Genomic DNA, 15133 nt, shown 5'->3' on the forward strand with positions numbered 1-15133 from the left:
GATTGTTGTTCAGTGACTACCAAGAAGGCTCCTAAGAGATATAAAGCTATCGTGCAACCAATCGAACAATGATGTCTAGCATCGCCAAGGCTTTGTCGGAACAGAAGGCTGCTTTCACCTCAGATTAATGGGCGTCATGGATGACAGGCAGCCAATTATTTGCGCTGATAGGTCAACACGAGGTGCAATACGAACAGAATCAATGATCTCATAACGATATCCGTTTGATGATGACTATGTTAGCATAATCACTGCCGAATTTTGTCCATTGTCGAAAAAAGATGTGTATACATATACTCATCAAGGATTCATGTCGTTGGCAAATCTGGATGTCGTACTGTACCCATAGGTGACGATATCTCAGGCGATTATATGTGCTGGGTTATGTGAAGCGTTTGACATCCAATAGCCTGTTCGCTTAGCCGCGACAGGTGTCTGAAACGAAGACCCCTAAATGGTCCTCTAGTTCGTTTGATAGCGCCGGTAACTGGCTATAGGTGATATGGCTGGCTCTCGGTGGCTGTCAAGGCATAGTGTTAGGGAATAGGTTGAAATGGATGCGACGTGACATAAAGCTTGATACTCCTTGTTATCCAGTCAGCCACCCACTGAGGATTTCTATTTGGCATGGAAGTGTTCCACATGTGGTGGGCACATTATGTCTATCTTTGGATTAGCCAGCTCAAACTGACATGTCGATTGCGAGGTAATTAGCACGGCCATTCGGCAGAACGGAAGCCTCGGATGTTGTAGAGATACTCCGGACCACAAAGTTTGACCTTATTAGTCTAGATGTAGTATCAATGCGCGATTAGCCGAATGGATAATTATAAGAAGCGAAATCGCAAAGTGTGTTGGATTTGCAAAGATCAAGTTGATGTGATGGTTTGATAAACAAGGCATGAGCGCGAGCGCACGTGACACGGAAGTGGAGGCTCTTCCCTGAACTTCCCGAACTTCAAATCTCAATTCTGGTCCTGCAATTGCGCGACGATCCAGTGTCACCGGCTCTTGACCCTACCGCCATTGGACTCTTCTGTCCTCCACCTGCGACTTTCCAGAGTCATTCTTTCCTTTTAGCGTTTTATCTCCCCCAGTGGTCTTCAAGATGCCCGCCACGGCGTCCCGTGCCGTGCTTCGGCAATCGCAGTTCCTGACCCGCAGGTCTGCGGTCAGGTACGCTTCTTCGACCTCCGAAGCCGCTTCCAAGGCTGGTGAGACTGCCTCCTCTGCTGCCTCGAAGGCGTCTGAGGGTCTTTCTCGCGTCTCTTCGACGGCTGGCCCCGCCATCTCGAATGCTGCCCAGGGTCTCGGTAGCGCCCTCAGGAAGGTCGGTGGAAGGACCGGAAAAGTCATCGCTTTTGTCGACTGTAAGCGGACTCCCCATGATATTTGCACCGAATAACCCCTTTGAATATCCATTGGGATGAAACCATGACGGTGGCATTGCCGGACGCCGTCATGTCGTGATTCACTCCTTGAGTGGAGCCATCCCCGGATTTCTGTCATATCTATCGGAGCATTGCTAATCATCTGTCGTGTCAATGCAGCCATGATACCCCCTACCGTCTACTACTCGAAGGTCGGAATCGAGCTTGCTAAGCTGGTCTTCCGTGGCCAGAACATGACTCCTCCGTAAGCGCCCACAACTAATCTGAACGAACCGTGACCCTTGTCAACTAATACGGATTATAGCAACATGGCCACCTTCCAGGCTTACTTCCAGCCTCTGACCAACGCCTTCCGTAACCCTGCCGCCTTCAAGAACTCCAGCTTCGCTCCCTCGAACATCATCTCCCGCGTTCGTACCGCCAACAAGAAGGAGATCGCTCTGGCTGGTGTCACCGCCGCGGAGATCGTTGGTTTCTTCACCGTTGGCGAGATCATTGGTCGGATGAACATCGTCGGCTACAAGGGACAGCCTGAGCACCACGGACACCACTAGATAAATACCAAGCACTCGTGACTTAGCCTGTCTTCCTTCCCTTTCCCGTTTTCCTTTGTGTGCTGTACTATTGTATGATAGACGATGGAATAAACTGTTGTCTGAGGTTGTGCGATACGAGCAATTGGGCACGTCTCATTTGTTGTTGTCTTAGATTTAGGTTCATGCATGGGGACGACTGTTTTGTTGAAATTCTGGCTACTTAAGGGGAGATGTTGTAGACCATAGCAGGCATTCTGCTATCAAAGCGGCACTGCCTTAGGTGACTGATGGTCGTATTTCTAAGCCATGACTATCTTAAGGCTATAAGCATGTTACAAAGTTCAATCGGTCTGTGCTGAGAGTCGGTCGTGGCCACGATACTTGAGCTCGATTTCTGCCTCAGGTGTCAGTGGGATACAATGAAGAAACAGATCTGAATTAAGCACGAGGATTTCAAAGTCCATTATTGACATACGTAGCTATTCCCAAATCATAAAGCGCACGAGCGTCAGACCAGGCAACTCAATATCTCGGGCTTGATGACTGAGAGCTTCGAGAATTATCCGTTTGATGGAGGTGAGGGTTGCTTGCCTCTGATTGGCCCGTGCGGTAAAGAATTTCAGCATCGAAACTTTTTCCTCATTAAGTCCGACTACTCGACAACCATCAATATCAAGCTCGCGATCGCTGGGACTCGGACGCTCTTGTCCACCTAATATACCTAGTCGCATGGACCGTTAGTTCATATATATTCAAAAATGGATGCGTTCAAGTTATTGACAAGGTCCACCAAATTCAAGGCTGGTAATACCCTGTCTTCGACCCTGCCTTCCAAAGGCAAGGCCGAGAACCCCCAGCTTTTCCGTGACGAAACGCTTCTGGAGTCAAATGCTTCCGGGAAAAAGAGGAAGCGCACGCAAGCCGCGGGTGATTCAGATGCAGAAGATGGCAATGCTGGCGATCTAGATTTCTTTGGCTCAGGTAAACGGTCTGCGGCCAGCGCATCGGCGAAAAAGGATGAAGATGGACCGTCTGAGCAGAAAGATGCATCTGATTCCGAAGGCGATGATTCGATGGATGAAGTCGAGCGCCGGACGATCTTGAACTCTCACAAGATCAAGGTCACTGATATGCGTGACTTCGAGGAAGTTCAACCCACTCAGCCTCAGAAAGAGGAATCTAAGAAGAAAAAGAAGAAGAGAAAGCAGCAGGAAGAGGAGCCTGCTCAAACGCTCACTAAGAAAGAGCAGAAGAAAGCCCGGCGGTTGTTTCCGGAGCCTTTGGTTTCCTTCAAACAGCTGCGCACCAAGTACAACATTTCCCGACGACTCGCGGAAAACATTGCTGAGCAAGGTTTTACTGTCCCTACCGAAGTTCAACTAGGAAGTCTTCCTCTTTTGCTCGGAGACCAATCGGTGGCTCAGAAGTCGGGCACCGGGAAGAGTATCGAACCGGATCTACTGGTCGTTGCGCCTACAGGAAGTGGCAAGACGCTATCATTCATGATTCCGGTGATCAACAAGATTGTCCGGCACCATCACGAAGATCCGGAGGAACGGGGTATCTTGTCTGTTGTGATTGCCCCGACAAAGGAGCTTGCTAGCCAAATCGTCAACGAAGGCCGCAAGTTAGCTCTGGGAACCGGTGTGAAGATCACCCTGATGAAGAAGGGCATGCGTGTGGTAGAGCGTGATGACGAAGACGATAGCAAAGATGTTCTAGATGAAGATGATTCGGAATCGTCGGGCTCTGAAGATGATGAAAAGGCTACAGCAAAAAACAGCAAAGGGAAGGCGCCCGTCACTAAGAGCGACATCCTCGTAACGACACCATTGCTTCTTGTTAACGCGCTCTCTGCAAACCGGACGAAACCATTGGCAACTCTCCCTCTGGTGCGAAATGTGGTTCTGGATGAGGCGGATGTTCTCCTGGACCCTCTGTTCCGCGACCAAACACTTGACATCTGGCGTTCCTGCACGCATCCTGAGCTCCGAGCAAGTCTCTGGTCAGCGACGATGGGGTCGAATGTCGAAGACCTCGCTAAGTCAACAATCAAGGAACGGAAAGACACTCTAAGCGAGACCAAGTCTTATCCGCTGCTTCGTCTGGTGGTTGGCCTCAAGGACTCTGCCATTCCAAACATCAAGCACAAGCTGGTTTATGCTGCCACTGAGCAAGGAAAGCTGCTCGGTCTTCGTCAGCTCCTGCACCCCGCCGCGGCATCATCTACGGACATCCGTTTACGCCCACCTTTCTTGATCTTCACTCAGACAATTCCCAGAGCAGTTGCGCTACACTCAGAACTGCGCTACGATATTCCTCCCGAGGCGGGTGGCTCGTCACGTATCGCTGTTCTCCACTCTGAGCTATCAGACGGCCAACGTTCCGAGATCATGAAGCAGTTCCGAAAGGGTGAGATCTGGATCCTCGTCACCACAGATCTTTTGGCCCGTGGCGTTGATTTCAGAGGTATCAACGGGGTTGTTAACTACGATATCCCGAATTCCGCTGCCGTCTACGTCCACCGTGTTGGACGCACGGGCAGAGCTGGCCGTGAAGGTGGCATCGCAGTCACATACTACACCAAGGAGGACATTCCTTATGTTAAGAGCATCGCCAATGTAATCGACGTCAGCGAGAAGCTACGGGGCACAAATGAAGAGAAGTCGGTACAGAAGTGGCTGCTGGACGCTCTTCCGGACCTCAGCAAGAAGAAGAAGGAGGAGCTCAAGAAGCACGGCGTCAAGGCCAGGCAGACTCAAGGCACGAAGGACGACAAGAAGATGAGAATTAGTACCAAGAGTGGTTACGAGCGACGCCAGGAGAACAAGAAGAAGGCACTCATCTCAGCTAGCCGCAACAGGAAATCTCAACCACAGTCAGGCGCAGACTCTGGCAGTGACGACGACAATCAGGGCTGGCAAGGACTTGAGGACTAGGCTCCTATGGATGTGGGTTGTGCTTAACCCGTTGGTGTTTCTGTACAAATATGAAAAGTCTATCTTACGATTCCCCAAACCAGCATTTCGATATAGATCACGAATTATCATTTTTTGTTTTTTGTACAGGCTGTTCAATCAGGTTCCGCTTCAATCTTAAGGGTTGGAAATCATTATCCAATTTGCCCTGTTCCTCCAATACACGCTCCAGATCATCGCCATCGCGATCGTAGTATAGCGCCCAACAGCCATCGTCTTCTTGCACTGCCACAAATTGTCTGTTCTCCTCCAGTGTCACCGTGGTCTCCTCATCCTCCCAATCCCACGGCCCAACAACATGATCGCAACTCGATGATCGGTTTCCATACTTCATTTCATGTGTATTAGTATCGGCGTATAGCCAACCCAACATCGGCGGGTTATCTGAAATAGTGGTCGCCAATCCAAAACCCCGCTTGAGGTGCTTCATATGGTCTGGCTCTGGGTACTCAATATAAAACGCTGCCGCGGTGTGCGCGGGGACTTTTCGCTTCGAGGGCACAGGATCATCAAGATAAACCTGTTAGATCAACAAAAATCAGTTAGCTAGTCAGACTCACTTGATATACAAAACAACGAAGAGCAAGAACTATATCGCAGCGGAAACACTTGATCGCACCTTGAAGTCCCTCAGCACCACCCGTAACCCTTGAACCTCATCGTCAGGTTCCTCATTTGGTGGTGGTGCGACATCGATATTGAACTTTGCCATGCGTCGCTCATCATTCTTCCTCTCATTTGCTTTGCGCTGTTCACTCACCCCCATGGCCACGCCGGTGACGGTGGGGATGGCGGTAATTGCTAGGAGACCGATAACCATGTTGATAGCCTGATACTTTGCGCTTGTTGATTAAAGATTGAAGGTAGGCAATTTGACTAATAGAGAAGCGGTATTTGGGGAGAGCTAAGCACTGAGCATCATATTTGTTTGTATTAAGTACAGGCGTAGAATCCAATATCACTTATCGCTGGTGGCGGTGCCGAGCGTCGTCATATGTCATCGGTGGCTGACCTGGTTCGCTGCCTGATTGATGCCTGGCTCATCGAAGGCTCCAGCAACTACGCTTTGATGTCTCCACCCTCCGATCTATCCATCTACATCCTATGCGCTTCCCTTCGCGAGTCAACACGAAGAGATCATGACTCCTTTTCTTTGGAGCATCCCAGGAGGGGATTATAAGTACGGCATGCTCTCTATCCAGTGCCTTGGTAGCCAATCATTCTTAGGCATTTTCAGTGGCCTCCCAAATATGGACGCTGACTCGTGGGACGTACTGAGCCCGCGTTGTTATTGGCTATGAAGCAGTCCATACCATGTCGCAAGGGTTATGCGGCTGAACAGACTTGCTATTTGAGATGACTAAGTATTGATATACGCAGTGGAAGCCTTGAAGGCACTAATATGGAATCCCTTCCATCTCAAGGCCGACATGATCATTCGGATACTATATTACAGTGTTATGATTCGACTGCCATTGTGAATCAGTGTAAGCTCGCAGTTAGTTGTGTGGACTCAACCGTTGAAAGTGGTAGTGCTACCTACCATAGGTATGTGGCATTCTGGGTCGGGAATGCTGCAGAAATCTAGCAATGTCATTACCTGGAGCTCTGGCGAGTCGGTCGTTGTTGGGCGAGACTTCGTGAGATACAACTAATTAACATTATAGTTTGAGCCAATTCAGCTCGATTACGGGCATGGGATCGAAGCTATGCATATTGTAACAAGCTGACTCGAATTGCTTCAGGTACCAGCTGTCGCTGATACCGTCGCATGATTCATACGAGTGTGGTGCAGCAGCAAGGGGCAGCAGTTCCAAAACTGTCTAAAACAGGAATTAATCGCCTCTCACAGTGACAGCCCTGCCATTCTCTCATATAAGTCTAGATAAGCCATCAAATATCCTTGGAATGAAGACCACCACCATGTGCAACTCTTCGCATTCGTCTGCGGCTCAATTGAGGACCTGATTGTGATGCCATCCACAATGGTCGATGAAGGTAGAGGTAAGCTTAAAGGTTGTACTCTCTCTGTGTGATCCTTGTTTATTCGTTTCTGTTGGCGTCTGGGGTCCGCAACGATTAACTTTACCAAGCACTGCACCGTCGGCATCCCTATTCCCTTCCCGCCTGGTTTGTAGCGGAGAATGTCAGAACCAATTCAGAGCATCGGACACCAATCCGTCTACAACAAAGTAGTAACCTTAACTTTCAAAGAGATAAGGAAGTGGGTCCCTGTACGGATACTAATCCAGACGGTAGAAGCAAGAATGGGATTGGCGAGGATCAAACTGAAGCCGTGGATGAGTATGTCTTTCAAAAGAAGCGATACGCAGAACTCTATGACCTTGCTGCTGCTGCTCTACTCAGCAAGGTTTCGTTTCCAAAAGTGAAGCGAGGTAGCATATGGCCTTGTATGGCAGTGGAAGTTGAAAGTTCTGCCTGCGCTACAGCCATAATAGAACACCTAGCAGGAGATATGGGTGCATCCTGCATCTCAGCTGGGCCTGAGGATCTATATAAGCTTGCTCGTGAATTTTATCAACAAGACGAATCGGCTCAGCAACACGAAGACCGCTCTTTTTGCGCAGATTCTGTGTGTCAAAGTGAATATAAGCCATCAATATTCTTCAAAGAGACGGTAGAGGGTGCAGACTCAGCTATCTGTCTCAATGAAGACCATAGCGACACTGATTACGCTATAGTTGAAGATAGAGATCAGATGATCAATTATTATTTCGGAGACGGAAAGAGCCTACGGAGTCAGTGCTCAATAGAGTCTATCTTGAATGCTCATTTGGCGAAGATTGAACAGAAGCCTTCGCCATCTGAACCCCGGAGCACGGCCTCTAGACAAAGCGATCGAGTTATACTCCACCTTCGCAACTCATTCGAGATTGATTGTATATCCTACGATGTCATTCAAAATTTCAAGAATGCTGTCATGGAACGTTGGAAGAATAATGAGCTTGTATTGCTTATCATCAGCGATATGAACCATGACTCTCGACGGGAACTTAATATCACACCTTCTTTTATCGTTTGGTTCGATGACCCAAAGTCACTAAAACACAAGATCGCATCAGAAACAGAGAAGAAACAGCTCGAAATTGCGAGAAGAGCTAGAAAACTGAAAGGGTCCATACGAGAAAGGCTGCCCATAGGCTTCGCTTCCGAGTTGCTATCCGACGCCGTACACTTGGATATACCGGATACTTTGTTAACCGATTTTCATGATGATATGGACTACACGCTGATTGCTTGTCAAGTTTTGGGGCGAGTTTGCGTCAAAGGGGTACTGGAACTGAGTGACATACTCGAGATCTTGCAGCGTAATAGTTGCGAGCAACCGCAGCCGCCAGAACCCTCAAGAACTGAGCCTCTGGAAGTTGAGGAGCCCAGCTTCTCCGAAAAGGTTGATGCAATTAGGAAGAGTTGCAACAAGTTCGAGCTAGGGCTCTCAGAATCCATCATCGACCCAGGTAAGGGCGTCTATAGCCAGAATCTGACCCCAGGTTAATCGGGTAGCAGAAACTCAGAAACACACCTATGACGATATTATTCTGGAGCAAAATGTGAAGGACCACATAAGAAAACTGGTGCACTTGTGGAGAAGTCAGATTGAGGATCCCTCAAAGGTATTTCCGGAACAACCTAGGCCTACAGGAGTCTTACTTCATGGACCTCCTGGCACTGGGAAGACCCATCTAGCTCATGCAATCGCCAACGAGTCCAGAGCGACCATGCTCCGAATCAAACCAGCAGACATCGTCAGTGAAGTTGAGGGAGATGCAGAGAAAACAATCCATGCCGCATTCACACTAACCAAAAAGCTATCGCCCTGTGTTCTGTTCATCGACGAAGTCGATGCCCTGTTTCACCGTCGTTCCACTGACGATCAGTCCTGGCGAAGAAGGGCCCTGGCCCAGTTCCTCCAGGAAATGGATGCGCTATCCCAGACTGAAGACACACCCTTCTTCCTGTGCGCGACAAGCCGTCTCACAGATCTAGACGAAGCTTTCCTGCAGCGATTCCCCAACAAGGTTATGACAAAGCCCCCAGACGAGGAAGAAAGACTCAAGATTTTGCAAACGTTCCTCAAGGAATCAGAAATCGACCCTCAAGTCAGCCTAAAGACCCTCGCACGTCAATCAGCCGGCCTATCTGGCTCAGAATTGCGGTCACTCTGCGGACAAGCTGCGTTGCACTCTACTATGGATGATACATCCTCGCAGTCACCGGGTAGCGAAATCAGGTCTCCGACCAAAGGTCATCTTAAAGCCCAGCATTTCGTCGAGGCTCTTCGAGACATCAGACCTAGTGTGTCAAGGGGTTCTCAGACCGACATAGAAACGCTCAGTCGTCTCATCACTCGTAATAGTATGAAGGTATGTCCGCCTAGCACTGGGATTCTCTGGTTTGATACTTATTGGGTTTTACTTGTAGTCTAGTCAGAACGGAAGGAATGCGAGAAAAGCGACAGTTGAACCATGTATTCCAGAGTCCCCTGTGTCGGATAACGAGACTGCTTTTCTTTAGCTGTGACAAGATAATGGGGATGCTTATATTTGGCTGGAGCTTGGCTTGATCATAACAAGGCGACTACTTTGGTTATATTTCCCAGTTCTGTCCTGGAGAGCTGAAAATGCCGGTGGCACAGCAATTACAACAGTGGCATGAAGGTGGCAGCCCCGTTTTGACCAATCCAAGGATCTACTATCTTCTCTATATTATTACCTCGCAAGCATTTCGAATCGAACAGTGTTCCATGTATAACGGATCCGTGGCTCTATTCTAGCATGTTGACTATAGTTCTAAGCAATCAATCAGTCTACGTCTAGACTCTATCATCGTGTCTCGTTTTTCATCGTGACGTCGTGGATAATATCTTCCCCCGCCCTCTTCTGACCTCCCTAGAGCTTCTCGCTCCATCCCCATACCGACCACCAACATTTCACCTCCAACGCTCCCCCATCCGCCGACTCCCAATCGTCATAGCCTATCTCCTCGCCCTCATCCACCACCGCCAGCCCCAACCGTCCCATCCGGTCCCGCAGCTCCTGCACCTGAGGTAGATACGCATCCCGAAGTGGCATTTCCAGCACAACACGGGCATCCAGCCCCCTACTCAGCCAATGGGTGATCGTGTCGACCAGCAACTTCGGGTGACTAGGCGAATACAACGGATCCGCAGCAAGGATGAGATCGTACTGCTCCTGCGCAGTGGGCAGCGGGTCCGGAGTGTCAGTCCAATCAAGAACACCCGTTGTGACGACGCCGCCTGTCCGATTGAGTAATTCAACGTTAAGAGCTGCGTTGTGGGCTAGGTTGGGCACAATGTCCGGAAGGTCTGTGAGATGGATTGTGGCTGATGAGCCGCGCAGTGCGGCGAAGGAGAGGCCCACGAGTCCTGTTCCGGCGCCGAGTTCGAGGGCGCGGAGGGTCTTGTTGTTGTCTGGGCGGGGTTGCGGGGTGGTGGATGTGATAGGGACGAGGTTGGGAGTTGATTCGAGAAGGTTGTGGAGGCGGCGGGAGAGGAGGTATGAGGAGACCCAGGTTTTCATGCCCAGGTTGTCGGCTGTTAAGGAGGGTTCGTGGAGGGTCAGTGTGAATTCTTCGCCTTCGAGTCCATCGGATGTGGTACTAGGGATGCTAAAGACTCGGGACATGGCGGGCATGGCTATTCGCTCGAAGAGCAAGACATCATGTTAGATGCGGCAAGATAATGGCGCAATAAGGACTACAAAAATAATATCAGTTCTGCGTACCGGTTCGACCGGAGCGCTCGCTGAGTCGTGCTGCAGCGGCGTCCCAGACGGCCTCCCGGAGCTCGTCAGTGTCGAGCCATGCCAGCGGGCTGGCAATGATAGATGTCAGATAGCGGGTCACTCCGGCTGGCTGCACAGTCCGGCTCTTTGTCGCTTCATGGGCTACGGGCCCGAAACTCCGCGGTTTGACTGTTAGCAGGTCGAGGGCTTGGATGAGCTCAGTGCCGGACGGTTTAGTATGGATCTGGGGAAGATCGAACACTGAAGCAGGCTTATCAGTACATTATCGCCCCGAGATGTTAAGGGAAAGTTCCGAGAGAGAAGACGTACCGTGGAGAGGCTCGTCGGGATCGGCGCTTATCATGGTGCAGAAGTTCTGAGGGCTGATTAGTCCGACTACGGATGGTGGTAGGTCTATGCGGAGAACGAGAAATCGAGGCTCCAGTCTTATATCGGTGTGCCTGTGGCAAAATAAGATTGGGCGGTTCTGGATGCAGGGCAGCAAAAAAAAAGTCGTGATTTCCCAAAGAGGAAAGGCCGGCGGGGACTGTTCCGCGGATCGGATTCGCCGCCCCAAAGATGGGCCGAGATCGAGATAAGAGCATGGATCAATGGCAAATAGGAACAAGCAACTTTCTAAAGCAATAGAACTAATCTCGACTTTGGTATCGCATCCCAGACGCCAGGCACCATTCCCCACTAATACCAGTGAATAACTCCTGCAAGGCAAGTTCAACCCAAAGTGGCCTTGAATCCCAGGTATGCTTGCTCAATGTCAAACGCCAACTCCCGGGCCTGGTCTTCACCGAGTTCCTCAGTTGCACGCATCTGATTCAATGTGATCAGCCACTGGATAATCTTGCCCCGGTTCTCGAAGTCGACATCGGTGACTTTATTGACGGACTGGATCACTTCCGACAGAAGCGGGTGCAGTGCGTCCTTGGACACCATGTTCAGCTTCAGTGCATCCAAAAAGGTGATGAAATTCTCAGTAGCCGTCAAGATCAAGCTACCAGATGCTCCTGCAGGTCCTGCTGCTGCTGGAGCCATGTTCGCGGCGGGTGTGCTGTGGGAGGCTTGTTCGACTGTCGCGGGGAGGCCGATGCGGAGACGTTCAGTGGCGCGAGGGCATTCCAGCTACACAGGATCAAGCCGAATTGTCAGACTCCATCGTACAATAAGTTCACGATTTTGGTACTCACCTCCCAGGTACGTTTGAAGGTCTCTAGATCGACAAACTCGTTCGCAACAGTCTCATCACCCAAACTGGACTTGTACTGTTTCAAGAGCCGGGTACATGTCTCCGTGTACTCTGCTTCCGTAACCACATCTTTGATATAAGCCTTCTCCAGGCCATCCAAAGTCACGATAATACCATAGATCTCAGCCAACGACTCGTAGAGATCCCGCTCCGCCGCGCTGGAAGCTAGTTTTACTTCCTACCGCAACAGTTAGTCGGTGATCTAGCAACCCTCTTCATCCTCCAGACGACTCACTTCATCAAGGTTGATAGATGCCGCCAACGCCGGGTTTGGCGTATAGCTATACGGCGTAGGGGCGTACGCCAACGGTCGCTGGGTATACATGATGGTGCGATGAGGGGAAGAGATGATTGGCATCATCGCGAGGGGAAGGGAAGGCGGTCACCATGACGGGGACCCACTCACCGCCCCATTCTGCCGCAGGATGTTTTTTTCGTCTCCAGATTTTTCTTGGGCGGAATTTCCGCGTGCTCGAAGTATCTCGACTGCCGTCGTGGTCCTTTATTCTACTTTTCCCACATATTTTATCCTATCCGTTCGGTCGGGTAGGCAAGCACCTCGGGCACAATGGCCGGATCTCAGAAGAAATCCACCAAGAAATTCGAAAAGAAGCACCTGAAGGACGTTCTCGAACGCCGGAAGGCCAATGCGAAGATCAAGCAGCGCAACCACCTCAAGGACAAGCGTAAGGCCGATAATGCCAAAGACCGCGCCAATCGAGAGGAGGCTACCGAGGAGAGCCCCGAGCAAGTTCAGAAGCAAAATGCTTTCGCCGATATGAACGTCGACGACTTCTTCGCGGGCGGATTCGATATTGCTGATTCTGCCGCGGAGTTGAAGAAAGCCCGGAAGAAGGATGTCACACCCAAGATTGGCAAGCGCAAGCGCTCCGATGAGCAGAAGGAGGAGGAGGAGGCTTCTGCTGCTTCCAGCGCTGAGGAGGAAGGCGCTAGCGACGAAGACGAGGACGCCGCCTCTCAGTCCAGCGACGCCGATGACTTCGAAGCACACAAGGACCAACTCGAGGCGCTGAAGGAGAAGGACCCTGAATTCTACAAGTACCTGAAGGAAAACGATGCCGAGCTGCTCGATTTCGGCGACCACGGAGACCTTGCGGAAGTGGACGAGCTGAGCGAAGGAGAGGAAGAAGGACCGGCCAAGAAGAAGAAAAAGGCAGCCAAGGAGGAGGAAGAGGAGACCATTGACAATACCCTCACTATTGCGATGGTCAAGAAGTGGCAGAAGTTGATGGAGGAGCAGCACTCGGTCCGCGCGATGAGACAGGCCGTTCTTGCTTTCCGCGCCGCCGCTCATATCAACGACGACGCCCAAGAGCAGAAGTACTCGATCTCCGACCCCGACGTGTATCACCAGGTCCTGGTGACAGCCCTCAGCACCATTCCCCGTGTTCTCGCTCACCACCTTCCGGTCAAGGAGACCGCCTCTGGCAAGATCAAGGTGTATCTGGATTCGAAGAAGTTCAAGACTCTCACGCCGCTTATCAAGTCGCACACATCGTCGGTCCACGAGCTGCTCACCAACCTGTCCGATGAACAGACTCTGAAGCTCACCCTCTCCTCCATCGAGCCTATGCTTCCCTACCTCCTTCAGTTCAGAAAGCTACTCAAGGTCCTTATCAAGACCATTGTCGGCATCTGGGCGGACGTTGCTACTACCGAGGCCACGCGCATCACGGCCTTCCTTATCCTCCGCCGTCTCATGATTATCGGCGATGCCGGTATTAAGGAAACCGTCCTCAAGGCTTCCTACGAAGGTGTTGTTAAGGGCAGCCGCAACACGACCGTGCACACCCTCTCTGGCGTGAACCTCATGAAGAACTCTGCCGCAGAGCTCTGGGGCGTCGACCAGAACGTCTCCTACACAACAGGCTTCAACTTCATCCGCCAACTCGCCATGCACCTTCGCAGCAGCATCACCAACACGTCCAAGGAATCTTACAAGACCGTCTACAACTGGCAATACGTACACAGTCTGGACTTCTGGTCCCGCGTCCTTTCCCAACACTGCGACGGTCTCGCCGAAGCCAAGGCAGGCAAACAATCCGCCATGCGCCCCCTCATCTACCCCGTCGTGCAAATCACCATCGGTGCTATGCGCCTAATTCCCACAGCGCAGTACTTCCCTCTCCGCTTCCAACTCACCCGCTCCCTCCTCCGCCTCTCCCGCAGCACGGGCACCTACATCCCCCTCGCCTCCAGTCTCCTCGAAGTCCTCAACTTGTCTGAGATGCGCAAGCCCCCGAAATCCAGCACTCTGAGGCAACTCGACTTCAACACAGCCATCCGGGCACCGAAATCCTACCTCCGCACACGCGTCTACCAAGACGGCGTGGGTGAGCAAATCGCCGAACTCCTGTCCGAATTCTTCGTCCTCTGGACAAAACACATCGCCTTCCCGGAACTCTCTGTCCCCATTGTCGTCTCGCTGAAGCGCTGGCTGAAGCAGGCTAGCTCCCGGTCGGGAGGTAACAAGAACGCCAAGGTCAATCAGATGATCCTGCTGCTCGTGCAAAAGGTGGAGGCCAATGCACGCTTCATCGAGGAACGCAGATTGAGCGTCTCTTACACGCCGAGAAACCGTGCTGAGGTGGAGACTTTCCTGAAGGATCTGGACTGGGAGGCTACGCCGCTGGGAGCTTTCGTTAAGTCGCAACGGAAGTTGAGAGAGGAGAAGGCTAAGATCCTTGAGCAGGGTAGACGCGAGGACGAGAAGCGGAGGGCCCAGGAGAAGGAGGAGGCTGGGAAGGATGTCATTATGGATGATGTGATCAGTGAGAATGATGACAGTGATGAGGACGATGAGGACGAGGTGGAGGATGAGAGCGAGGCTGGTTCAGGTGATGACGGTAGTGAAGATGAGGAAGAAGAAGAGGAGGAGGAGGATGAAGATGAGGAAGAGGTCGAGTTCGAAGAAGAGGAGGATTAAGCTGTTTAATCAGGCTCCTTTTGTACCCTTTTTTTTCTTTTCTTTTTTCACTGTCTTGTTATATATCAGTCGTAGCTTTATGGGATATATCTTGTCTGGTCTGCTGGTGTCAATATAAAAGTTAGAATACGTGTGTGGTCAAAGCTGATTTGTTCGTATGTTGCGCCATAGTGTACACTACTATCCAAAAGCTATTAGAGTTGGCTGCAAGTGCTGGGACAGTTCTATGTGCAGTACTAACTTCTGATTGAACGC

The 15133-nt window shown here is 50.9% G+C and overlaps 7 protein-coding genes across 7 annotated transcripts; 4 read left to right on the forward strand and 3 right to left on the reverse strand.

The window, feature by feature from the left end:
- The first annotated feature begins 888 nt into the window (after positions 1-888).
- Positions 889-2134, forward strand: BO79DRAFT_177460 (F1F0 ATP synthase subunit g). The gene is made up of 3 exons (XM_025679928.1): positions 889-1370; positions 1551-1635; positions 1696-2134. The coding sequence occupies exons 1-3, from the start codon at positions 1109-1111 to the stop codon at positions 1943-1945; spliced, it is 597 nt and encodes a 198-aa protein (XP_025537365.1). The 5' UTR covers positions 889-1108; the 3' UTR covers positions 1946-2134.
- Positions 2135-2598: 464 nt separating this feature from the next.
- Positions 2599-4904, forward strand: rok1 (RNA-dependent ATPase ROK1). Its single transcript, XM_025682779.1, has one exon. It carries the CDS (start codon positions 2686-2688, stop codon positions 4864-4866), a length of 2181 nt encoding a protein of 726 aa, XP_025537366.1. The 5' UTR covers positions 2599-2685; the 3' UTR covers positions 4867-4904.
- A 59-nt stretch (positions 4905-4963) lies between these two features.
- BO79DRAFT_177464 (uncharacterized protein) lies at positions 4964-5819 on the reverse strand (the record flags this gene model as incomplete). Its single annotated transcript, XM_025679929.1, has 2 exons — positions 5525-5819; positions 4964-5425 (listed from the first exon to the last, which is right to left on the reverse strand). Exons 1-2 carry the CDS (start codon positions 5723-5725, stop codon positions 4964-4966), a joined length of 663 nt encoding a protein of 220 aa, XP_025537367.1. The 5' UTR covers positions 5726-5819.
- A 1175-nt stretch (positions 5820-6994) lies between these two features.
- BO79DRAFT_270690 (ATP-binding protein) lies at positions 6995-9457 on the forward strand (the record flags this gene model as incomplete). Its single annotated transcript, XM_025687302.1, has 3 exons — positions 6995-8384; positions 8431-9290; positions 9349-9457. Coding segments are annotated over 3 exons (2343 nt in total), but the record flags the coding sequence as incomplete, so codon positions are not given.
- Positions 9458-9815: 358 nt separating this feature from the next.
- Positions 9816-11101, reverse strand: BO79DRAFT_199201 (S-adenosylmethionine-dependent methyltransferase; the record flags this gene model as incomplete). Its single annotated transcript, XM_025681402.1, has 3 exons — positions 11001-11101; positions 10671-10931; positions 9816-10582 (listed from the first exon to the last, which is right to left on the reverse strand). Exons 1-3 carry the CDS (start codon positions 11032-11034, stop codon positions 9816-9818), a joined length of 1062 nt encoding a protein of 353 aa, XP_025537369.1. The 5' UTR covers positions 11035-11101.
- A 198-nt stretch (positions 11102-11299) lies between these two features.
- BO79DRAFT_199202 (ESCRT-I subunit protein VPS28) lies at positions 11300-12257 on the reverse strand (the record flags this gene model as incomplete). The annotated part of the gene is made up of 3 exons (XM_025681403.1): positions 11300-11807; positions 11873-12109; positions 12167-12257. Coding segments are annotated over 3 exons (733 nt in total), but the record flags the coding sequence as incomplete, so codon positions are not given.
- A 167-nt stretch (positions 12258-12424) lies between these two features.
- On the forward strand, positions 12425-15013 carry BO79DRAFT_210336 (mRNA-binding ribosome synthesis protein NOC2). Its single transcript, XM_025682780.1, has one exon. The coding sequence runs from the start codon at positions 12500-12502 to the stop codon at positions 14876-14878; it is 2379 nt and encodes a 792-aa protein (XP_025537371.1). The 5' UTR covers positions 12425-12499; the 3' UTR covers positions 14879-15013.
- Positions 15014-15133: the final 120 nt, after the last annotated feature.

Source organism: Aspergillus costaricaensis, assembly GCF_003184835.1.
Source record: "Aspergillus costaricaensis CBS 115574 unplaced genomic scaffold BO79scaffold_25, whole genome shotgun sequence".
Taxonomy (NCBI): Eukaryota; Fungi; Ascomycota; class Eurotiomycetes; order Eurotiales; family Aspergillaceae; genus Aspergillus; species Aspergillus costaricensis.